This window comes from Ornithodoros turicata, unplaced genomic scaffold, assembly GCF_037126465.1.
Source record: "Ornithodoros turicata isolate Travis unplaced genomic scaffold, ASM3712646v1 Chromosome36, whole genome shotgun sequence".
NCBI classification, from domain to species: Eukaryota; Metazoa; Arthropoda; class Arachnida; order Ixodida; family Argasidae; genus Ornithodoros; species Ornithodoros turicata.
The window spans coordinates 429931-454995 of record NW_026999366.1 but is presented as its reverse complement, the minus strand read 5'-3'; the positions used below and the strand labels follow the sequence as shown (position 1 = coordinate 454995).

The 25065-nt window shown below is 43.9% G+C and overlaps 1 protein-coding gene across 1 annotated transcript in view; it reads left to right on the top strand.

Annotated features, from left to right (window-relative positions):
• The window catches only part of LOC135373951 (atlastin-2-like), a 99413-nt gene extending 80947 nt beyond the window's left edge, over window positions 1-18466 (top strand). Inside the window, exons 14-21 of the mRNA XM_064606984.1 lie at window positions 1619-1910; window positions 3093-3220; window positions 5102-5158; window positions 5353-5424; window positions 7196-7339; window positions 11781-11843; window positions 11910-11978; window positions 18370-18466. Coding sequence (XP_064463054.1) covers window positions 1619-1910; window positions 3093-3220; window positions 5102-5158; window positions 5353-5424; window positions 7196-7339; window positions 11781-11843; window positions 11910-11978; window positions 18370-18390 — 846 coding nt within the window. The 3' untranslated portion in view covers window positions 18391-18466. The remainder of the gene's footprint in view (window positions 1-1618; window positions 1911-3092; window positions 3221-5101; window positions 5159-5352; window positions 5425-7195; window positions 7340-11780; window positions 11844-11909; window positions 11979-18369) is intronic.
• The last annotated feature ends 6599 nt before the right edge of the window (window positions 18467-25065 follow it).

Genomic DNA, 25065 nt, shown 5'->3' with positions numbered 1-25065 from the left:
GTTTTTGTTTTGTTTCCGCAAGTTAAAGCTCATCTTCGACGCATGAGGCGCAACTGTGCTCCTTCACCCTCTCACATTGAGAGTGAAGGGAAGACGCGTCTCGTGAGATGCGCAGTGAACAAAATAACGAAAAAACAAGGTGTTCAATCATGATTTTTTTTCTTCTACGTTCTATCTCACGGAATTTTTGTTCTGAAAACGGCTGCGTTATCAGGTGATCGAAGCGATCAGATGTTCTCATTGGGAAAACTTCGTAGGTTTTATAATTTAAAAGTTTTTCGGTAATTACTCATTCGTCGGTTGTGCAACCGATGGTCGAGAACGTCCGTCGGCCCAGAGATGATAGAAGTTGAAACAGGATGTCTCTACCCCTTATAGGTATTTAAGGAAAAATCCGTATAAAAAAAAGACACCCTGTATATCAAAGAATCGAGTGACGTATATCTATACAAAGGAGGCTTCATATATGGATCCTGGTCAGAACAACTCCAAATGCTGAAAACACTAGGCTGCGAAATTTAGTTTACTGGCTTGTCAAAATCGGTTCCCAATACTGGTCCAATATGGGTCCAGGTTGCAATTGCCATGTTGGGAAACATTGCTGTTTTCAACATATCACAGGCCAGAACGATGTCATGCAGGATGGGATAGGAGCGTGCTATGAGGGGGAGTTCGTTTGTAAGACTATACTTAGAATTATTTAGCATATGTGAACCCTGTGATCGGAACCGTGAAGTGATTGGTACTTTTCGGTGGCTAATAGATATGTGTGGCTGGCGCACCGCAGTCCATTCGATTCAATTTCTGACCAGCTTTCTAGAGATATTCTTTTTAGGCTTGTCTTAGACCACAATGAGCTGGTCTCATAGAAGCAATCCTTTTGCTTACACGCTAACACTATCCAGGCTCCACAGGGTATGGAATGTCGAAATAATAGCCATAAAAGGAATGCAGCCAGGAGCAGATTTTACACGTGAGATGAGATCACTGGTGTGGCTACATGCTATAGCTGACGCAGGGTAGATCTGCGGATGATTTTGGCTAGCAGGGGTTCTTTATCGTGCCCCTGGGACCTCCGACAAAGTCTGCTATAGACGGACCTCCACCTCCCCCGTACCGCTACCGCCGCCGGCAGAGTTCGGACCCGCGATCCTGTGTTCAGTACGCCTCCGACTAACTATCTCGCGAACGAATGCATGCTCGTATCGGTTACATGAAGACCATGACAACAAAGAGCTCTGGTTATAAAACAGTAGCGTACTCTAGGCTGTAACCGCACCTAAAGAATGCGTCCAATTGGCTCCGAAACGTAGGGCTGCTCTCAAAGGGATGTGCGGAACATTTTTCTGTTGCTCTGTTTCTACAAAGAAACTGTAATATATGCAGCAGATAGGAACGCAGCACCGATGCGTGATGTTCAGGCACATATAAGGGCAATATTTGATGTGCCTGAGTCAGAGAACGACCCTGCCTTGGGGCAAACAAGTATTTCAGGTGAATGATACGTATGTCTTGTGGAGTCATATGACAAAAAGAAAGGGAAAAAAGAAGAGAAAAGACGAGAAAAAGGTCTACCTGGTCTGAGTCACCAGTAATCGATTTTTTCCCCTTCTGACAGCTGTTTACGGAGTATGCTAGCATGGCTAGAAGTGCTGGCGGCCGGGACAAAGAAGTGTTCCAGAAGCTCCTGTTTCTCATTCGTGACTGGCAATATCCCGGAGAGAAGTCGTTCGGACTGGAAGGAGGAGAAGCGCTGCTTCAGCCTTTCCTTCAAAGGGACCCCACACTGCAAAATGAAGTATCCGAACTACGTGAAAACATCCGAAACAGCTTCAGCGAAGTGAAATGTTTCCTTATGCCTAGACCTGGTGACGCGGTGGAGAACACGAAATTCGACGGAAAACTTCGTGGTAAGATTCCTGTACATTCAACTTTCGAAGATCAGTGGAGTATGTAGGATGTGGTAGGATGAAAACAGTGGTAAAAGCGCACACTAGTTTTAAAGTCACACACTCCGACACACGGTCCTGGAAGCAATGTTCACCTTCCCCACGTTGCAACCGACCTCGGCGGGGATCGAATCCGCCATCTTGAGCTCAGTAAGCCAACTCAGTAACGTGTTGGCAGAATTACGAGATCCGGGCAAACCGTCCCAATCAAGCCTGTTCGCTATGTCGACAGCGATTCACATGCAATATGGAATTTGGCCTTCATACCTGTAGGACGAAGCTCATTTTAAGACGCTGTTTTATGCGGAATGTGTGCTTCCGAATCGGTGACGGAGTGATTCAGGCAGTTACGCAATGACTATGAACAACGACCGCTTCGCAGGCTGACTTTGTAATGCGTTTTTCCTAACATCTGATCAATTATACTGTGGAACGGTGTTCCGTTTTGTGACAATTTCCTTACTGCTAAATTTCATGCCAGAACAGTTATCGCTAACTAACACGAGCGGAATTTTGCGATTCAATTAACACAACAAGAATGCAGGGAAACCGTGACATTTCTAAAGCAATGTATCAGGACTCGCGAATGCGAAGAGGTGTTCACTTGATACCGTGATATGAGCACATTTTGGAGAGCAGAAGGCAAAGGGGAGATACGTATGTACGTACGTAAACATCTGCGTCAGCACAGCACCTCGTTGGCGAAAAGCGGCGAGCGAGATGCACAGAGGCGACATCGGACACGCTTTTGTCGTCATGTCTACCCAACAAGTCCAGCCCTCCAACTTGACAGCATGTCCTTCACGACTTGCTGTCAGGTACGGAAGGAAGCAAGCAAGCACAGAAGGAACATAGAGTCTTGTTCTGCTTAAACATGAGTATAGTCTTCCGAACGAATCTGTGAAGGCGAACACCCAGTTGTGCATCGCCTTTGCGTTTAACGCTTTAATAATCTGACATGTCAGATGTATCGCTCATATAGGCGCCATTTCCCAGTCGCTCCACTTTCAGTGGAACTGGAGGAATTCCTCTGCCATACATCGCTCATTGGCTTGAACGCCGTTCCTACCTGTACACTGTTTTCCAACGAAAACTACACGCTCGAGTGCATAAATACCTGACGATGCCAATCTTCGTTCACAGATATATCTGGAGATTTCAAGTATCACTTGAAGAACCTCGTGTCTTGCCTTCTTTCACGTGAAAGGCTAATTCCGAAAAAGATCAACGGAAGAATTGTCACGTGCAAGGAGCTCGTGTCCATGTTTCAGGTGAGCTCTGTCCGTTGTACATTGCAGAGTCGTGCGGTCATAGAAGAAAGACATCGTGACAATTTATTCGTTTTCGTTCGTTTGTTTCTGTGCGTGCGTGCGTATGTATGTATTGCTGTATTTATGCGTCTATGTGTGTCATGATGATGATTGAGGTTTTATGGCGCGCAAGCTACTAAAGCTATCGTACGCCAAAACTGTGATAAAAATTATGACTAGTTAAAGATCAAATGAGTATGCAAAAACAGTATGCTTTGAAAAAAATGCCACAAACCATGATCTGATGTGGTAAAAAACGTGTATAAGGGTATATAGCTGCTAGGCAGCCAAATCTCTAAAATGTTGTGATTCCTTAAAAATGACAATCAAGGCTGATCGCCCTGTAGGAGGGCTGGGTGGAGAGGTAAATGCAGCTATATATGTATGTATTTATGCATGCATGTATGTATGTACAGTGCTGGACGAAAGTTTACGGAACAGGCTCCGGCGCATTCCTCCCTCAGAGTGACACGCTAGCAGCTAATGGGACCGTTCCAACTTTGCAAACAGGTGACTCGGCTACATAGGCATTTGTCTGTAAGTCCGTACGGTCCCATTCGCTTCTAGAGTGTCACTCTGAGGAAGAAATGCGCCGAAGCGTGTTCGGTAAACTCTTGTCGCGCACTGTATGTGGGTGTAGTTGAAGGTTTTTGGCACAGGGGCTGTATGAATGCATGTATGTATGTACAGCTTGGGACAAAAGTTTACCGAACACGGCACTGGCGTATTTCCTCATCGGAGCGGCCCCCTACTAGATATCAGGAAGAGATCGAATAAGAAACGGGTGACCGGCTATCCTATCCATCTCCCAGTATGTGTGGCCGCTCCTGTTTGCTTCCAGGGTGTCACTCCGATGGAGATACGTGACACCCCGGCGTTCCGTGAACTTTTGTCCCAAGCTGTACAGTGCTGGACGAAAGTTTACGGAACATGCTCCAGCGCATTCCTCCCTCAGAGTGACACGCTAGCAGCTAATGGGGCGGTTCCAACTTTGCAAACAGGTGACTCGGCTACATAGGCATTTGTCTGTAAGTCCGTGCGGTCCGAATCGCTTCTAGAGTGTCACGCTGAGGAAGACCAAATTCTCTGAAACCGTCCTTGTTGAGAAGAACACGACACAGTCAGCGGGAACAAATGCTAGCACGAATTTTTGCAATAACTAATGCATTTAAATATAGTTTCTTTCCTCGAACGATAGAAGATTGAAATTCATTGCCCGGAAGTGGTTTCGAGTCAGCTACTTTTATAAGTAACGTGGAGCAATTTTATTTTTGTTCCTTATAGAATGCCTTCTGGTGTTGATAAAAAGTAGATTTAATAGATATAGTGTATGATCGTGTTTTGATGGGTCAATTTACTGAGCTCTGTTTAGTTGTCCATTGTTGAGTATGTGTCAAACATGTATGCCACTCCTGTTTGGGCCACATATTGGCTTACAGTATTAATAAATAAAAAATAAAAATAAAATAATAAATGCGCCGAAGCGTGTTCGGTAAACTCTTGTCGCGTACTGTATGCGCGTGTAGTTGGAGGTTTTTGGTACAGGGGCTGTATGAATGCATGTATGTATCCACGCGTGCATGTGTGTATGTGTGTGTGTGTGTGTGTGTGTGCATATATGTATGTATGTATGCATGCAGGTATGTGTGTACGTACGTACGAATGCATGCCTTTATTTCACATAGGTCGAAAAAATCGTTATCTGCTGACGTGTTTGTCAAACATTCTTCATTATGGTCTGTCGAGCACACTGTTAAAATATTACGACGTATTTATATTGAGTTGTGTGCTTTTGGATGTCACTGGGGAAAATGACTGTGCAACTTTGTTCTGATATTTCAGACTTATTTCACCGTCTTCAACGAGAAGGAGCTCCCTACACCCATGTCCGTCTTCAACGTAGGTTTGACTACACATGATTTTTGTAGTGCAGAATCGAATACAAGCGACGTGATTTTTGAGGGGAGCTTGCCTCTCACATGTCGAGCAGAATAAATGAATTCAACGAATTACAATTTTTCCTTGTACTCCCTATATCCGACGCATTTTGATAACCTGGCAGAAATTATATTCAGTATTCATTCTATTCACAGGCGACTGCATTTGTCCACAACACGCGAATCATGGAGGAAATTGTCAAAAAATATGAAACCTCCATGGAATGGGTAAGTCACTTATTGACATATTTCTCTCACCGGAACATATTTCTGTCAACCATTTAAAACAATATCGCCCTAAAGGTATTCTCAATCCACATTTTAAAGTGTCACGAACGGGCGTTTGCCACTAAAGGGCCTTTTGTAATTATTGTGCTCGGGATAACGACCTCGAGCACCCTAGCTTACCGATCCTATGCACCTAAAGCAGATGCCTTTTGATCACTCTATCCTCACTCAACGGACGTATTAAAGGAGCAATGAGGCGGTATTTAACGCGTATGGAAACCCCATTCTTCAAACTATTCAGTGGGAGTCACCATACAGAATATCTTCGCTGTGCGGTGCACTGTCAGTGCAGAATAAAATTTACAAAGAGGGAGAGAGAAAAAAAAAGAACATTGGGAGACCACCAGGTGGGAGCGTCAGGTGCATTGGCGCGATGGAGCTGATAGGTGTAAAAGACAATATGTTGACCAGATCGACCGGTCTCATATGCAGATAAAAGAAAGGACACGCCATTTCTGCACGGGGAATGTGCGTATTTCTTGTTTGGGCTCATCTGCATAGCGAAATTCAGCGATCGATGTTTCAACACACGTGCACGTTTAAAGGTTTCTAAAGCATAAAACTTCTTTCAATGAGGAATATCTCCCGTTTTCCCGGAATATCTCGCTCATGCGCGAAATCGCCTAAGTAAAGAGTAGGTTAATACTAGTTAATCAGTTAATCCTACGCAAGGAATGATCCCGTAGCTACATGTTTTCTTCTAGACAATGTCCATATACGTAAACTGCAAAAACGGCATCTATTTTGCTCTGCCAGCTTTTCGATCAAAATCAGGCTTGTGCAGTGACGTCACATTTGAACACGTGATATTGGAAAACATATTGCCTTAGCGGAGTCAGAATAGGCGGGCATGCCATGACTTGTTGCGGTAAGCCTGCACTTACGAGAGGAAATTGTAAAAACACACGCTGTTGCCTAATTCGGCCCCCAGTAAGACGCCTGTGACGTATCTCCATCTTTTGCGATGTCACGTGACATCACGGCGCTAAAAGGCTGCGCGTCACGTCATCTGCACGAGCCTGATCATGTAACGAATAAAAATAAACGCCCCGTATCATATTTTGTTCAAGGGGTCCCATGCAGCACAATGCACTGAAAGTCGAGTGCAATACGAGTGGACGGGTAGGTGGAAGGTCTTGAACAGACTCCTGACACTAAATAACATTGATAAGACACATACCGTCCACCTCTGCTGCACTCGACTTCCAGTACATTATGCAGCTTGGGGTTGGAACACTTCCATATATGTGGTTCATTTGGTCATGGACGCAGTGTACTGCCTGCCACAATACTGAGTAAAAAGAATTAATCACCTGCATGTCGGTCTTAGCGAGATAAGAGCCCTCGGACAAACTCCCGAGCGAAGTCGTCTGGCGCCAGAGCTCTAGGGTTGCGCCCATTCCCAGTGGCAGACGTAATCCCGCGACTTCTCGCGCGACGTGACTCGCGATGGCGAGGTCTGTGATGTCAGAGCCCCATGAGTGTCGGTATTCGCAGTGCCCATTTTCTACGCTTCTATTACCCTGTTTGCTGTGAAACTTTCAATGCAAGTTGACATCAGCGCAGAGAAGTGTATTTTTACGTTTATCTGCGATAACCTAGGATGACATGGATAACCTAGGATGACGTGTCGCAACCGACATGCCGACATATTCCCGCAGCGAGGAATTACGATAGGCTCCATCATTTCATTACATAAATGCTCTTACAGATCGTCCTCGGGAATTCTGATTCCGAATCTGACACTGATATCGACGAGCAACATCAGAAAGTGATGAAAGAGTGCTTGTCACAGTTCGAGAAGGAACAGAAGATGGGAAATCACGACAGACAACTTCGGGAACAGCTTGTAAAGGTGCTGTACCACATAATACCCTACGTTCGCCTGCCAGGGACATACACAAGGTCGTGCACAATGCAGAGACTTGCAGGCTGTGTTCTTTCTTTTCTTTTTTCATAAAAGTTATTAGGGTTGCACTGATACAATTATTGCGGGCGCGTTACTCAACTAGGAAAGTATTAGTGCGTGAAAGCGCATGCAGCTCTTGCACGACGACGAAGTACCTGAAATTAACAAAACTTACAAATTAGATGTTTTCGAGAAAATGCGATATACCAAAATGGGAGCCACTGGTTACTTAAACCCACCTGCTTTCCCGAAAAATTCTAAAACCAGCATGTGCTTTGAGTTATGACGAAACTAGAAGTACGCACTAGTCAAGTGCAAAAAGAACGCCGCGCATTCGCGTTGGGCGCGACGTGCTCTAGCGCGATTGGACAGATTGGTGTAGGCGCTCATGTGGTTCACATAAGTCAAAGGCTATCTGATTTTTGCAATATGGACAAAAAAAAGAAGAAGAAATAACGTTCATAGCCTTCATAGCCCGAGAGACGTCGTTGGACATCGGTCCTCACTCTCAGACGTCTTATTTATATTTCACAACATTACCGCCAGCGATAGAGCAGAGTATCCGCCCTGGACAAGAAGCTCAGTCATCGTCGTTACATCATCTCATTGTTGCTTTCCGCTCGGGAAGTGTGTAGCTACTACGTTCTTGTTTCAAGCTTTTTATAACAGAAGGTGGACTTAAGTAACGACTGGTCGCAATTTTACAATCTCTCATTTTCACGAAATTAACATCGAATTAATAAAATAATTCGTGAATCTTAGGTGACTAGTCGCCCAGTAGTTACATGCGCTCTCGCACAGGATGTTTAACTGGCTGCATAACCCGCCTGCAAATCAGTGCTGCCTCTAACAGCTTTTCTACAGAAAATCACCAAATCAGAGAAAACACTACATTCTGCACAGAAACATCTGTATTGCATGTTTCTCTGTACGTTCTCTATTTATCAATGGCGCAGAGGCGAAATGTCAATCTGTATTTTTTTTCCTTTCGTCTTAATTCGTGTCTTTGATAAATGGTGTTGTGGTGACACAGATATAAAGGACAGCACCATGTTCGGTGGTAGTGGTAGTGGTGGAACTGATCATCACGTTCACCAATATACGCTAGGCGTAATTAGCAGCAATCAGGTAATGAAAGAGGAGTACTGCATGAGATTAGGTAGCACAAACTTATGGTCACGTTTCGGATTCGTAATGGCACGTCTGAGGAGATTGGCGTGACGCGCTGTGGAACATTTAGAACGTGGATATTTATCATGCATTGGGAACACCTGTATAGTAGAGTTCGATAATCCATCAACTAAGTAATCGTGGCAGGCCTGTAATTTCGAGGACTGCACTTGTCAACTCAGGTTTTATGTGGTACTATCCAATGTGGAAATTATGTGGAAACTATCCAATCATATGTGATATATTTTTTACATGTGTACGGTAACACGCAGTGTTGTGTGTTGTCTTGTCCCTTCATCTTGTTATGCAGCTTAAGCAGTGCATCATCGGTCTCACAATCCGCGAACGTCTTCATCGAAACATGACATGAACCTCTTGAACCGTTCACGGTGTAAATGGCCATTTGGTTATCCCTGATATAGTGTTACGAAACCTGAACAACGACGACTTTGTTTGATGACCATAATCGGTGAGTTTCATAGTCAGGGCGATACCCTACTGCAATCTCGTAATCAAAGTGTGTCTCCTAAAATGTGAAACGTATGTGCAGCCTATCACCCAAAGTAATTTCTGCTGTACCTAAACGCTTCCCACGTTTACAGCTCGGGACTGTACCGTGGCACTGTCAGCATTTTTACTTCAGTTCCTGTGAAGGATATTCATGTTGATGACTGTTAAAATGGACGTTTTTGTCCCAGGGATTGAGCCCTTTTAGGCCATTACAGGCGACCGTAGTGTAACACCTGCACAAGGAAATGAATATTTTTGGTGAACATAACACTTAGGCTCCTGACTTGCGTTTTGAACACATGAACTATGACCTGCATTCACTGAGTAGTTCCAACAAGTTTTCGGGTATTGAGGGCTCCGTTCACGCCCTTTAAATAATATGGCATGATTTCTGTCAATAAATCCTCGTTGCTAGTAGAGCTAAGTGTATGTTCTTTTCTTTTTTTTTGCCCATCATACGTCTTGAACACTTATGCCGGATTTCACCAACAACTGAACCAAGATCAACGGTCCATTAACTTGAATTTAACCTCAAATCTTCTTTACTAAAGGGAGTAATTAAGTGCCTTCGGTTCAGAAAAAAGTGCAGGGCGCGAGTGTAAGGCGAGCGACCGGAAGTGTACGTCAGTGCAGCCCTAGTGCAAGTTGCACCAAAGCTGAATCGAATAGGAGAGATGGCTCCGTGCAGTCTGTCGTCTGCTGCGCGGTTAGAAGCGCGCCGTTTGAAGATTAATTTCGACAATTTTTCAACAATGAGCGACCCCTTGCCCAGCGCCTTACAGCTCGCAAACTCCAGTAGTGAGGAAGAGGAAGACGAGAGACAACGTCCACCCTCGATCGCGGCGCGTAATGGCGAGTTCCCACATATAGCGTTTCGCTCTATAGGGCTAGAAAATAGCGCTCCAAACCTAGTGCTGTTTTTTCGTTTGCCGTTCTCACATACAACCGAGCACATAGCGCTATCCTGCTGGGGTCACGGGATGTCTCTCTGCGACGTGATGCACCGGTGCTACCGTGATTGCTAGCTGTCAGCGTCGGGGATCCGCAGCATGAAGGGGGATGGCACTTTCGATACACTGATCGCGATACCAGGCTATAGTAAACAAACACCCATGAATTGGCAGATGAAACTCGTGGCCATCTTCACATCGTCGTCGTCGTCGTCGCATTCCCGTCTTGTTGCTTCAAGTGATCGGAGGCAAAACAAACCCCAGCTTCCGCGACGTCACGGCTGAAAGAAGTTCACATTTGGTTAACGCAGACTCACCGCTCAATATAGCGCTAGAAAGTTGACCGGGGCTCTACTTCGACAAGAGCGCTTTTATAGCGGTTCGTAGCAATACGAGGAGGAACATATAGCGCAATTTTCTAATGATATATAGCAAAGCGCTATGTGTGGGAACTGGCCTTAAGGTGTTATGCGAGGTGCGGTTGGACAGGAGCCGAGTACCACTGTATTATGAGAACGTCGCAGACACACATGTCGGAAAATATCATTTCCATCGTCGTCGAGCGCAGGCCGAACAGATTTTAACACTCAGGCAACTTGAGCGGTGAATTCCATGATGGAGAACCGTTTGATTTGGTGACAAAATAGTCAGACGACACACTTCAAGCTTCAAGTACATTCAGAAACCGGATAAGGAATTAACGCGGAAAAGCGAAAACACGGAAGTTCACCACAAGGCTTAAAAAATTAGAATAGGGATACTGAAATTCAAAAAAGAACGTGAAGCTAGTTTTCTTTTCAGTGCTTTATTTTACGCAACAGCCATATTGTCGTCTGCTACTGAGTTGCACGGGACGCTGCACAGTGGTATGAGGAGGTGCAACATTTTCCTGCACTCGTGCTGCACTCCTACGGCACTTTTTAGAATCGAATGAGAAAGTGTATTGCAAAGGCTGGGGGGGGGGGGGTGCACCTTCGCCGAATCGAACGGCAGAAGTTGCATTACTTGCACCAGTTCAAAAAGTGCAGCCCAATCGAAGACACTTAGTGTCACAGAAACATACGTCAAGTCACTAACTACACTGGAACGCAGACTTACCTCGAACAGCGAAGCGTGTGTCATCAAGATTGGGATGATCCACTATCCCGTCGAAAGGGAGGGTCGGTACGCACAACGGACGCGTCAGGTAAACGGTGGGGTGCGCTGAACGCGTCCATTGTGTGTACCGATACTCTCCTCAAGGCGATTGCAGATCATCCCGATCTCGTTAACCAGCTGTCTATCAACGCCCGGTGACACGCGCTCCGGCGTTCGAGACAAGCCTGCGCGCCACTGTAACCTTTGTGAAAGGACATTGTGTGTTAACTTCAACTTATAGAAACCTTCTTTGATCTCGGTCTCAAGTTAACCAGCGTTGGCGAAACCCAAGCTTAAAGACCCATTGCGCTTGCGAGTGTGTATAGTATATATAAAACGTGAGCGGTAGCAAGAAATAATGAAGTCACTGAAAATGTTAGCCAGCTGTATTTGTCCTTTCTATGTGTTCCAGCCTCAGAACGCGCCTCATGTTCAGCGCTAGGAACTTTTTCTCATGGTAGACGGAGAAACCTGCAGAACTGTTTGCAATTATGAGACTGAGTAGAGGCTTCAAGGCTAACACACATCGCACACTTTAGTCGCGGTTACACACGATACGCGATTTCTTACTCATAAGAGACAACACATGCCTATGTAATACCGGATTTGTACCTTTCCAGGATCTCAATCGCTCCTACGACAACTGCAAACGGTCTCGTAAAATGATCCGGGAGTACAACCGGGTAGGTCTAGTTGTTAGGTACCGCTACTAAGGTTATATGTCGTCCTATAAGTCTTACTGATTTCAGGAGATGGAGCACCGGATCGGGAGAGAACGACAAGATACTCAGCGTCGTTATAAAGAGGAGATGCAACAGGTTAGCCTGGCTATGTACCTTACCTCCCCTGACCTTACCCCACCTAACCTCACCTAACCCGACCTGACCGAAGCTAACATACGTAACCTGTACTCTCCTCTAACCGAGGTTGCAGCCACAGAAAATGCTAACTTTTTCGATTACGTTTACGTTTAGGGAACATCAATAACTCGAATTATCGTTTCTATTTTCGTCCCCGAGATAACTTGAATGCTGGTTTCGGTTTCTGTTTGCTTGAGAAGAGTTACCGTTCCGTCTGTTCACGTCGTTACGGTGCGGACCTTGTAGAGTAGTGATAGATATAGCACTTGGTAACAATGGGCCGCTCACGTTACATGCGACACGCACACGCACGATAAGATATCTCAGAAAACAATGGAAATCATGTATCGATAGTGTGAACAATGGGTTCCCAGGTTTCAATAACATGCGCCGCCAGGATAAGGTAACGGTTAACTCAGGTAAGCAATGGGAACTCACGTGTCGATAGTGTTTGATGGGCACCTGGTTGCACATTTAATGACACTTAATAACACGCAATGACATGTAATAACACGCAAATGACATTTAATAAGACGCAATAACATCCGATGACATTTAATAGCATTTTCCGATCGGGTTGACGTCACGATCAGTCCGTCACCTACGCTGGTTGCCGCGTCAGAGCGCCAGGTAGGTTTCCGACCATGTGTAGTTTTGGTTTCGGTTTGAAATTCCCACCAAGCGCCCTCTAGTTTTCAAGCTTTGGCCGTCTGTAGTTTCGGTTTCGTTTGAAAAAACAAATGGATGTCGGGGCCCGCCACCTAGGTTGGTTGCCGCGCTAGAGCGCCAGCTAGGTTGGTTTCTGACCATGTGTAGTTTTGGTTTCGGTTTGAAATTCCCACCAAGCGCCCCATAATTTTCAAGCTTTGGCCGTCTGTAGTTTCGGTTTCGGTTTTAACAAAATGGATGTCGGGACCCGACGCCAAGGTTGGTTCCCGTATAGTTTATGACCATGTGTACTTTTAGTTTCGGTTTGGAATTCCTAGGTTTTGAATGGTTGCAGAAGCCCCCTTGTTTCAAGCTTTAGACCGTCTGTAGTTTCGGTTTCGGTTTGAAAAATGCATGGCGCGTGACAGCATGATTTTTTTTCCCCATGCCACTGTGATAAGTACGCCCAAATAATGATGTATGTCGGAGACCAGACAACAGTGTATATATTCCTTTTTTATTTTAGCACATTATTTTTCTACTCTTTTATTTAACTACCGAAGGACATGTTACAAATTACCAGATTCTTTTTTGGCATCATCCTTGTACAAAAGCAATCTGCAAAACAAATGAAAACGAAACATCCTGTGAATGCTTTTCTCAATCAGAACAAAGTGTGGGACGGCTAAGATCTTGATCGGGTGCAAAGAGTCGGCTAACGTTTCCATTTTCCGATATGTCTCTCATACTGTGTCGTGCATTTGCGTTGGAGTACGGCCTTTAGACATGCCACACGCTAAAGCAAATAACCCGCTGACAATACTCTCAACAATCACTATAAAGTAGAGGTGTTCTATAGACATGCATTTCCAAACTTGTGTTGCTCATTGTGACAACAGTAAGCAACCAATCGAGAAACAGCGCATGACCGCGTATTGTGGTTACCAGCTGTGATGGTTTCGAAATAAAAATAACCAAAATGGCATAAGGGCGAGGGGTACACTCACATCTTGCATGACGAACTAGCGCTGGGAACGGGACAGAGAGAAGAGGGTCGTCCATGGAGGTTCGTTCACAATCACCGGACTCAGTCTTCGACAGCTAGCTTATAAGACCCTTGATTTTTGTTTTATTTCAAGGGAAGGGGGGATCACGTGAATGCATCGTGGACAGCTTCTCCTTTCGCAGGAGCAGCATGTGAAATGCGATACCCCTCTTGCCGACACGCTCTTCTTTCTTCTTCTTTTTGTATGATAACACAAGCCGCGAAACACTGTGGCGGAGACACCCGTCTGGCTTTTTCCAAGTGCTCTTTGGGAACGCCAACCGCACAAAAACATTATCGTCCTCGCAAGATGTGTTTTCGACTGCTGCACAAAGTAAATAGAGTTATATATGTGACAGTTGAATGAAATCGGTGCTTGATAGTGTACGTCAATAAGACGCTGTCGCTTTGTAGCAAGTTGCATGATCTCGAAGCGAGTGGAATACTAAAACGGTTTCACTCATTCTTACGTGACCGTTAGATTAGTAAAACGAAGGATGTACCTTGAAACGAAAGAAAAAAAAAGGAATCGACTGTATGAAGCGCGGAATACATTTCCTTTGGAGATTCCCAGATGACTTGATTTCGACGATTATTCGCTAATCGCTAGAACTTCAAACAGCACAATATTCGTCTCAACTTGAAATGGTTCCATAAAATGTGTCCTCTTGACTGCTGTTCAACTAATTTTAATAGGTCCTTTCGAGCAAGGTATGCTTTCTGATTAGGCGGAGGTATCCAGTTTGGCTCTCACGTTTAACCATAACTTCTTCATTTTAATATCGAACACTTTTTCCTTGAAGTGCATATAGCTTCTCGTAAGGAGAGCAAAATGGTATCAGCCGAAAATTGTCTAATGGTTCACGGCGCTTGATATGGTCATCGAGTTCAATGAATGTGGATACATGAGATGCTGAAACTCTCACAAATGAATTTCTGCTCTTCAATCATCGTTGATCCAAACGATGCAAATCCTACCAGATATGAACACAAGGTGTCAAATAGAACTCTGTTAGCGTCCCGATATGTATGCGGCTGACATATGTGTGATAGTGGGAGTATAATAGGGAAAAAAATGGTTAAACATATAACCAGACCGCGATCTGTAAATATACATTTCAGCAGGTTAGGTTTAGTAGGTTCTCCCCTCATCTCTATGTTGTCGATCTATAAGAAAGCATTCAATTAGGTCCAAATTATGATCTTTATCAATTGATAGATTCGAAATGATAGCTTTCCAACTCAATGTCGAATAATTATCTTGGATGATATAACATAAGATATTGGTTGGCGTGCCTTATCCATCCTGGGGGTGTGCTAGCTGTTCACTTCATCGATTTCTAATAGCATATAATAATTGATTCCTTACACATACCTACTTGCGAATCGTTCACATGTTGCTACATGTTGGTACATATAGCTACATTTGATTATCACGAATATGGAATACTTAATTCTCTTGTGAGTGTCTGTATAGCTTGAAAATGGAATACTATCTATTCTTTACATGTGTTGTCTAGAATGTCTTCTAGAAATGGTTTGCCCGCGTGTGGACATTGAGTCTATCCACCATGTCCCCTGTTAATGTATGATTTCTATCGTTTCTTGCGTTAACTATTTACAATTATTGCTAAGATTGGTTGCAGGTGGATCTATCCCTGTCTTTCGAGAAAAAGATGGAGGTTACATATTTGAGTATCAGATGTCCTATAATAAAAAAATGAATTTGATTTGATTGTCATCGTATGGATTGAAAACATCTTATTGAAGCTAAAAGTCGTGTCCCTGATGTAAAATAATTATCGCTGGCTTTGATTTCATTCTTCAGATAGAAACATAGTGGTCGTGGTTTGTCGTTGTCATAGACTGTCGTTTTCATAGTTCTGATTATATTCCCTAGATATTATAGAAATTGTAGAGTTATGTACGTTGCATACTCCCATTCCTTACAATATCGATTCGATGTTGCATCAGGTCATCCAGGCTAACTATTAAGACTCAGTTACCAATTCGAATGTATCAAGTTAAACTTTATTTGGCATCGTATGACATGACGGTAAGCACAAGTAAAGCATGAGTAAAAATATTTTGTTATCTACACCACACTTTTTTGTCACATCTAGGGAATAAAATCAGAGCTAACTGTAATTATTCTACGACAGAGGAATCAATCCCCAGAGGTCAGCAGACCAATCAGTGAATTTTCTATACCACAACTTAATATCTAAAAAAAATAAAAAATCAATGCTAGAAATAACTATTCTTTATGATAGAAACCGACCGCCCAGAACAAGTCTCTCACAGCATATTAGGCAGTCACCAAGAAATCGACAGAGGCAGAGGAGTGAGACTCAAGCAGTCTATGAAAACGACAAACCACGACCACTATGTTTCTATCTGAAGAATGAAATCAAAGCCAGCGATAATTATTTTACATCAGGGACACGGCTTTTAGCTTCAATAAGATGTTTTCAATCCACACGATGACAATCAAATCAAATTCATTTTTTTATTATAGGACATCTGATACTCAAATATGTAACCTCCATCTTTTTCTCGAGAGACAGGGATAGATCCACCTGCAACCAATCTTAGCAATAATTGTAAATAGTTAACGCAAGAAACGATAGAAATCATACATTAACAGGGGACATGGTGGATAGACTCAATGTCCACACGCGGGCAAACCATTTCTATAAGACATTCTAGACAACACATGTAAAGAATAGATACTATCCCATTTCAAGCTATACAGACACTCACAAGAGAATTAAGTATTCCATATTCGTGATAATCAAATGTAGCTATATGTACCAACATGTAGCAACATGTGAACGATTCGCAAGTAGGTATGTGTAAGGAATCAATTATTATATGCTATTAGAAATCGATGAAGTGAACAGCTAGCACACCCCCAGGATGGATAAGGCACGCCAACCAATATCTTATGTTATATCATCCAAGATAATTATTCGACATTGAGTTGGAAAGCTATCATTTCGAATCTATCAATTGATAAAGATCGTAATTTGGACCTAATTGAATGCTTTCTTATAGATCGACAACATAGAGATGACGGGAGAACCTACTAAACCTAACCTGCTGAAATGTAGACTATCATATATTTACAGATCGCGGTCTGGTTATATGTTTAACCATTTTTCCCTATTATACTCACTATCACCCATATGTCAGCCGCATACATATCGGGACGCTAACAGAGTTCTATTTGACACCTTGTGTTCATATCTGGTAGGATTTGCATCGTTTGGATCAACGATGATTGAAGAGCATGCAGAAATTCATTTGTGAGAGTTTCAGCATCTCATGTATCCACATTCATTGAACTCGATGACCATATCGAGCGCCGTGAACCATTAGACAATTTTCGGCTGATACCATTTTGCTCTCCTTACGAGAAGCTAAATGCACTTCAAGGAAAAAGTGTTCGATATTAAAATGAAGAAGTTATGGTTAAACGTGAGAGCCAAACTGGATACCTCCGCCTAATCAGAAAGCATACCTTGCTCGAAAGGACCTATTAAAATTAGTTTAACAGCAGTCAAGAGGACACATTTTATGGAACCATTTCAAGTTGAGACGAATATTGTGCTGTTTGAAGTTCTAGCGATTAGCGAATAATCGTCGAAATCAAGTCATCTGGCAATCTCCAAAGGAAATGTATTCCGCGCTTCATACAGTCGATTCCTTTTTTTTTTCTTTCGTTTCAAGGTACATCCTTCGTTTTACTAATCTAACGGTCACGTAAGAATGAGTGAAACCGTTTTAGTATTCCACTCGCTTCGAGATCATGCAACGTGCTACAAAGCGACAGCGTCTTACTGACGTACACTATCAAGCACCGATTTCATTCAACTGTCACATATATAACTCTATTTACTTTGTGCAGCAGTCGAAAACACATCTTGCGAGGACGATAATGTTTTTGTGAGGTTGGCGTTCCAAAGAGCACTTGGAAAAAGCCAGACGGGTGTCTCCGTCACAGTGTTTCGCGGCTTGTGTTATCATACAAAAAGAAGAAGAAAGAAGAGCGTGTCGGCAAGAGGTATCGCATTTCACATGCTGCTCCTGCGAAAGGAGAAGCTGTCCACGATGCATTCACGTGATCCCCCCTTCCCTTGAAATAAACAAAAATCAAGGGTCTTATAAGCTAGCTGTCGAAGACTGAGTCCGGTGATGTGAACGAACCTCCATGGACGACCCTCTTCTCTCTGTCCCGTTCCCAGCGCTAGTTCGTCATGCAAGATGTGAGTGTACCCCTCGCCCTTATGCCATTTTGGTTATTTTTATTTCGAAACCATCACAGCTGGTAACCACAATACGCGGTCATGCGCTGCTTCTCGATTCGTTGCTTACTGTTGTCACAATGAGCAACACAAGTTTGGAAATGCATGTCTATAGAACACCTCTACTTTATAGTGATTGTTGAGAGTATTGTCAGCGGGTTATTTGCTTTAGCGTGTGGCATGTCTAAGGCCGTACTCCAACGCAAATGCACGACACAGTATGAGAGACATATCGGAAAATGGAAACGTTAGCCGACTCTTTGCACCCGATCAAGATCTTAGCCGTCCCACACTTTGTTCTGATTGAGAAAAGCATTCACAGGATGTTTCGTTTTCATTTGTTTTGCAGATTGCTTTTGTACAAGGATGATGCCAAACAAGAATCTGGTAATTTGTAACATGTCCTTCGGTAGTTAAATAAAAGAGTAGAAAAATAATGTGCTAAAATAAAAAAGGAATATATACACTGTTGTCTGGTCTCCGACATACATCATTATTTGGGCGTACTTATCACAGTGGCATGGGGAAAAAAATCATGCTGTCACGCGCCATGCATTTTTCAAACCGAAACCGAAACTACAGACGGTCTAAAGCTTGAAACAAGGGGGCTTCTGCAACCATTCAAAACCTAGGAATTCCAAACCGAAACTAAAACTACACATGGTCATAAACTATACGGAACCAACCTTGGCGTCGGGTCCCGACATCCATTTTGTTAAAACCGAAACCGAAACTACAGACGGCCAAAGCTTGAAAATTATGGGGCGCTTGGTGGGAATTTCAAACCGAAACCAAAACTACACATGGTCAGAAATCAACCTAGCTGGCGCTCTAGCGCGGCAACCAACCTAGGTGGCGGGCCCCGACATCCATTTGTTTTTTCAAACGAAACCGAAACTACAGACGGCCAAAGCTTGAAAACTAGAGGGCGCTTGGTGGGAACTTCAAACCGAAACCAAAACTACACATGGTCGGAAACCTACCTGGCGCTCTGACGCGGCAACCAGCGTAGGTGACGGACTGATCGTGACGTCAACCCGATCGGAAAATGCTATTAAAAGTCATCGGATGTTATTGTGTGTTATTAAATGTCATTTGCGTGTTATTACATGTCATTGCGTGTTATTAAACGTCATTGCGTGTTATTAAGTGTCATTAAATGTGCAACCAGGTGCCCATCAAACACTATCGACACGTGAGTTCCCATTGTTTACCTGAGTTAACCGTTACCTTATCCTGGCGGCGCATGTTATTGAAACATGGGAACCCATTGTTCACACTATCGATACATGATTTCCATTGTTTTCTGAGATATCTTATCGTGCGTGTGCGTGTCGCATGTAACCTGAGCGGCCCATTGTTACCAAGTGCTATATCTATCACTACTTTGTAGCAACACGGTGTAAATAGAAGGACAGTACTATAGAGCACAAACACTGAAGGAATATAAATTTTGTTAAGTATGGATAGTCTTCGGTGAATTTTGCTTCTGATATTGTTACCACCCTTGAATTTCATTTCGGTACTGGAGATACACAAATAAATACTTAGCTATTGTTTCTGTCCACGTTTCCGTCCACGGCCAAATTGGACGAGTGATATTGAGAGTCGTCCGGAATTCCATCCCTAGAAGTCGGAAAAAACGTCACTGGGACAAAGCTAATCAGTGAGCGTCCTTTGGACCGTACAAGTAATCAAGGAGCGGCTGGAAGGTTATAAGTAGTCTACGACTGTGTATCCCAAACTTTTGGTGGTGACGGACCCCGGAAGCGATGAGGACCAATTAACGGACCCCCTCCCCCCCCAACACACACACACTGTCACAGCCAGTGCATAACCAGCAACCTCGTCAGCTGCTGCGTGCTTTCGATACAGCTTCAGAAACGATTCCGGACTGGTTTCTTCTTGTTTGTATGTGTATGACGCGGACAAACGTGCATTGCAGGACTTTTCTATCAGGAATTAGAAGCTAGTCGTTGAAGCATGCTTGTAGCAATTTTGGAAGTTCTGGGTGTTTGGAAATCGGGCAGTATGTACGAGCGCGTGTTTGTGGGGACGAAAATCCTCACTGAAATGTGAGAGACGGTCGCGGACCCCCACGGACACTCTCGCGGGCCCCCAGCGGACCACACTTTGGGAAACACTGGTCTACGCCACCAACTGCCGGGTGGGAGGGGGATCGTGTCTGCTGATCGCGAAAATTTTGTGATCGGCTTGTCGATTGTTGTTGTTGAATGTAACAATTGTTCTTGTTGTTTTTTCTCGTTAGTGTTGGACGTGCTAGAGTAGACTGAGACAAGTGCATGAGCTAGCACGAACATGTGTTTCATTCCCTTCTTATAATGGCAATTTTCTGTGTTAGCTTATTGAAGAGGAGAGGAGTAAATACGAGGAAAAGATAGAAGCTATGGCCAAAACACACAGCTTAGATATAGAAAAGGTAAGTTCAAAGCGCCAACCTCTTTCGGCAGGCCTGAAAAATCTGGTACATAACCTATCATTATGTCATGCTTAACATTCCGCAGATGAAAAACGCTATGCAACATCTATCAACGGGTGGGTTCTGGGGCGCCACCTTGGATCTATTAACACGTCTCCCCTTTGTGGGCCCACTTCTACGCGGCTTAATAAAGCGATTCAAGACAGAGGATGAGGTAAGTATCAGCATGGGGACGAGGCATTGAAATGTTATCATGGCCATCAACGCTGCTTAACGCGAAAATCATATAAGGCTGTTCGAAGGAGTTGTGTCCATAAGAACAATGTGATCATATTATATGTATTGGTAACAGTAGGCAGGTAACACCGCTGAAGGAGAGAGTAAATACAAAAGTGAAAGAATAAAATTCAATCAAAAAGAACCTTGATTGGAAGGTCTGTTGTAGCTTAATCATGTACCACGTTGTTGAACTTTACTAGTTTCAACCTTTGTCGAAAGTACTAGAGTTTTATTTGTTTCCCTTCAAACGTTATCAAATACCTCTTGCACTTTTGAGTACATACACGTACTCTTTTCGTATTATCTGTTGACATCGGTATCTTGATAGTTATTTCATTCAGATTGTCGATTCCATATGAAATCAAGCAGGAAGGTCCAATCACCCTACGAATTTTTTACATTGGTCAATCGAATCGTTTTCGCTGAGCAGTTTATTGTAAGAAACAAATTAAGATAGCCTGAGTATGAAGTGAGCGGTTGCTGTTTCCCGTTTTTGCGCATTGGAGTACACAATACATTTTTTTTTTCGCACATATCTAATTCATTTGATTGTGTAGTGGTAATGAACCCAATTATAAAATTTTTCACAGGGGTGCATTGGTACTAGAGAAACGAAAATCGCGAAAACGGATTCGCGTACATTTGTATTCCAAACCCAAAGCGTCATTCCTATTGGTGTACTTGATCCTCACATTGATAAAATTAGCATAACATTAAAAGCCCTTCAGTTCTCTTCCATTTGAAGTACATCTGTCGTGATAATGGTGGGGGTTGTGTGTTAAACCAGCAAAGTATTCAAAGTTTTACCGGAAATCTGAGATTCCTAAGAAAAGGCCCAGCTGGTCCAATTTTGGTTGGTTTTGGTTACTTTAATTTCTGCTTATATTTTTGCGGAATAGCAAGTCGACAAACCGTTTGGCTGACCTTTCCGCTTTTCCGCTTTCTTTTTCTCTCGCAATAAATATATCCCCCAATTGGATTTCACTTATCCGTCATTGTGGGTAGTTCAGACGCATTAAAGGGCCCATGAACTCCACCAAGCTAGCACGGCGAGTGTGTCGGCTCCAAACGGCGATTTTATCCTTTATTTTATGGCTGTGACACCTTTTGTGTAGATGAATATGACAGGTATGTATCTTCACCACATATAGCACGCTGATAGCCAACCATCATCCCCTGTTCCAAGGTTCTCACTTCTGATTTGCTGATAATGGGAGGAGGGGCCCATTATTTACGTCCATAGCCTCCTATGAGGTTATGGTACGGCGTTATGACTGCAAAATAGGCTCTGTCTCCCGTTTTCAACGAATCAGAGTCGAGAACGTTGTCATTCGGGATGATGGCTCACTAGGATCCTCTTATGTGGTGAAGTTCATTTTCAAGAGCGTAGAGGAGAACGTTGATGTGTACCTCCGCGTTGGCATCTGATCGGGTGCTATACAATTCTTGAAATGACGTAACAATAGATAGAGGTATCTACATACATAGATCGAGAAGTTACCCGTCAAAAAGAACTTGTTACGAGTTAAGTTACCGAGTGAGAAATGTAACGAAGTTAATAACGAAGTTCTTCACTCTGAAGTGTAATTCGCGGTTACGGAGTTACTGAAAAAAAAAGGACCAGTTACTTCAAAGTAACTGGGGTCGGATTCACAAAGAGCTCGAGCGACGGAATCTGTCGTACTCCGTCGTACGGGGAAGTTACGACGAAGTGTAGATTCACGAAGGGCGCGCATCGCAAAATCTTTGCAGCTTACGGCGGAATCCTGCGAGAACTCCGAACTACGAAGAACTACGAAGAAAGATGGCGGCGTATTCGGCAGCGGTGGATTTGGAGACGGCAAACAAAGACTCCGTAATACGCGCCAACGCATTGCAACAGAACCTTCGAGACCATCCTCGGAGTGACAATGAGGCACTTTTTTGCTTGGTAACCTTCAACAAACGCTTTAACTTTGTGCTCCGTAAAATCGGGTCGCAGGGATTTTTCGAGCATCCCCTACACCCCCGCTAAGACACCCCCAACACCCCTCCAAATTGGAAAGGCAAAAGAAGCCATAAAAGCTGCAAAACTGGGTGCCACACACCGCTTACAAAACGCCCTCACCCACTCCGAGACGAACATACTGGGAATATATTTGCTGTGTCATCGATCGCGTTTCGCCTGTGATTGCATGGCATCCATTATGGCTACCGAAAGACCGACAGCACGTGCAGCAACAAAACATTTGGGGACGAACGACTTCGTCTTCTTCTAACGGGACGACTCTTATTGGTGCGATTACAAATTTCCGTCATCGTTACCATAGCGAAAACATAGTCTCCCACCCTTTGGCTGTTTCTCTCCGAGGTGCACGTGACAGGAAGCGAGCAACTTCCTCTTCCTCGTCAAAGGGTGTACCCTCTCTACTATGAAAGCTTTGTGAATCGCGCTTACGACGCCGTCGTACGCGCGTCGCAGGCTACGACTTGTTAGCGCATCTTAGCGTAACTTACGACCGCTTTTGTGAATCCGACCTCTGGTCCTTTAGGAGTAACTGGTCCTTTCAAAGTACTGTAGAAGTGTTTTTTTCCGCGTGGAAAATATTTTCGCGTTTTCGAGCAGAGCTGCTTCGAGGATTGATTCGCGAGAACTTAAATTCGCGACACAGGTTTCCGGGAGTGCTTTGCTCTTGCATATCGTGCCGCCGTCAATACTCGAGCATATTTCGGCACGTACTAAGACATCCGTTGTTCACGTGGATTGCGGCATTCTAGGTCTATTCCTTTCTTCTCCTCACAGAGATAGGAGGAAAGGCCCTGTCAAATGGCCTTTAGGGACCCTGTAGGAGGCCATAGTACTGGCCGTGTGCAAGTTAGCCACTTTATTTTAGCAGTTCTTATTAATTATCACTCGGGACACTGACCAGTTCGGTTGAGAAGTGGTACTGTCATTCAAGCTGGTTTTGAGAATGCGGGGAAAGGCATGTTTTGACTTCGTGGTATAGTGGTATATTGCATGTATAGTGCAAAGCGTTTATAGGAGTAACAAAAGCATGATGAATTTTCATTTCTTTTCATCTTGCCTGATGGGATAAAACAATCTTCTGCGCTTGCTTAAACTGCCTATGCTACATGGAGTAGAAAGTATCAGGTAGTCGCGGTATGGCGTCGAACGCCGAACGATTTTCGCCCTCATATGGCCAGAGTTATTCGCGGGAACTTAAATTCGCGATTTTGGAGGTGTGCGCGAAAAACGCGAAAAATAATTCCGCGCGAAAAAACCCACTTCTACAGTAACTGGTTACTTCGGATACAAATTGGTGTACACAGGTGCAGCGTGCGTGAACAGATCAGTTCGACCATGGTCCTTGGTTCGACTTTGACTTTCTTTCGGAGGAGTGGAACACGCTTAGATCATGATGGGAATTGATGTTCTGAGGCTGGAACGCAATAGAAAGGATTCACAGCCTCAAGTGCATACGAAATTAATGATGAAAGAAGGAAGCCACTGATAAGGTTAGCCAGCTGTAGGACGTGAACCCCCATCTTCCGGATTACCGGTCCAGGGATTTACCAATTCAGCTAAGCTAACACACTTTCCTGGCGACTTCCAAGGGTGCGTCATCTGAAAGGACAAACCAACCACTCTCTCACTCGTCCCACTTTCACTCTTTAAGAGTAGTCTGACAGCCGCTGCCCGCTAGCGCCTGTCAGAAGATGTGCGCGGCCGGCTAAGGGAAGAGAATCACGCTGCCACCACCGGAAAATTAGATTGCTAAAATGTCGCTAAAATTGACAGGGAAAGGGGGGGGAATACCGGTTTATTGGAAAACAAAACAAAAAAACACGAAAGAGGGGAAAGGTTAGCCTGGCTCCAGCAGCCGACTTGCTATTCCCGCTTACAAAAAAGGGATAGGCGGTGAAATGGTGGCTATTGCTAATGCACCATCGTTTTATGGCATAACATGCCGTGAAAGAACCCAAGAGAAAGCAAGACAATAAGTGGCCTTGCCACCAATTCGGAAGTTGTTGGATACGTAGCTGTTGCTGTTATTAAAGGGTTTGCTGTGTTCGAGAACGTGTCGTGTCGTCCCTCCTCTGTCCCTTTCTCGGATTCCAATTTTTTCACAATAAGTGGACATGCGTGAAAAGCGAAGTAATTAAAAGTAAGTAACTTGTAACTTCGCTCGTTACTTCGGCGAAGTTACCTGAAAAAGAAACGAGTTACTCTGAAAGTTACCACGGCAGAAAAGTACCTAGTTAAGTTATAAGTTACCAAAAAAACTAACTTAGTTACAGTAACGAGTTACTTCGAACACTGTCTAGATGGCGGTACGTCCACTG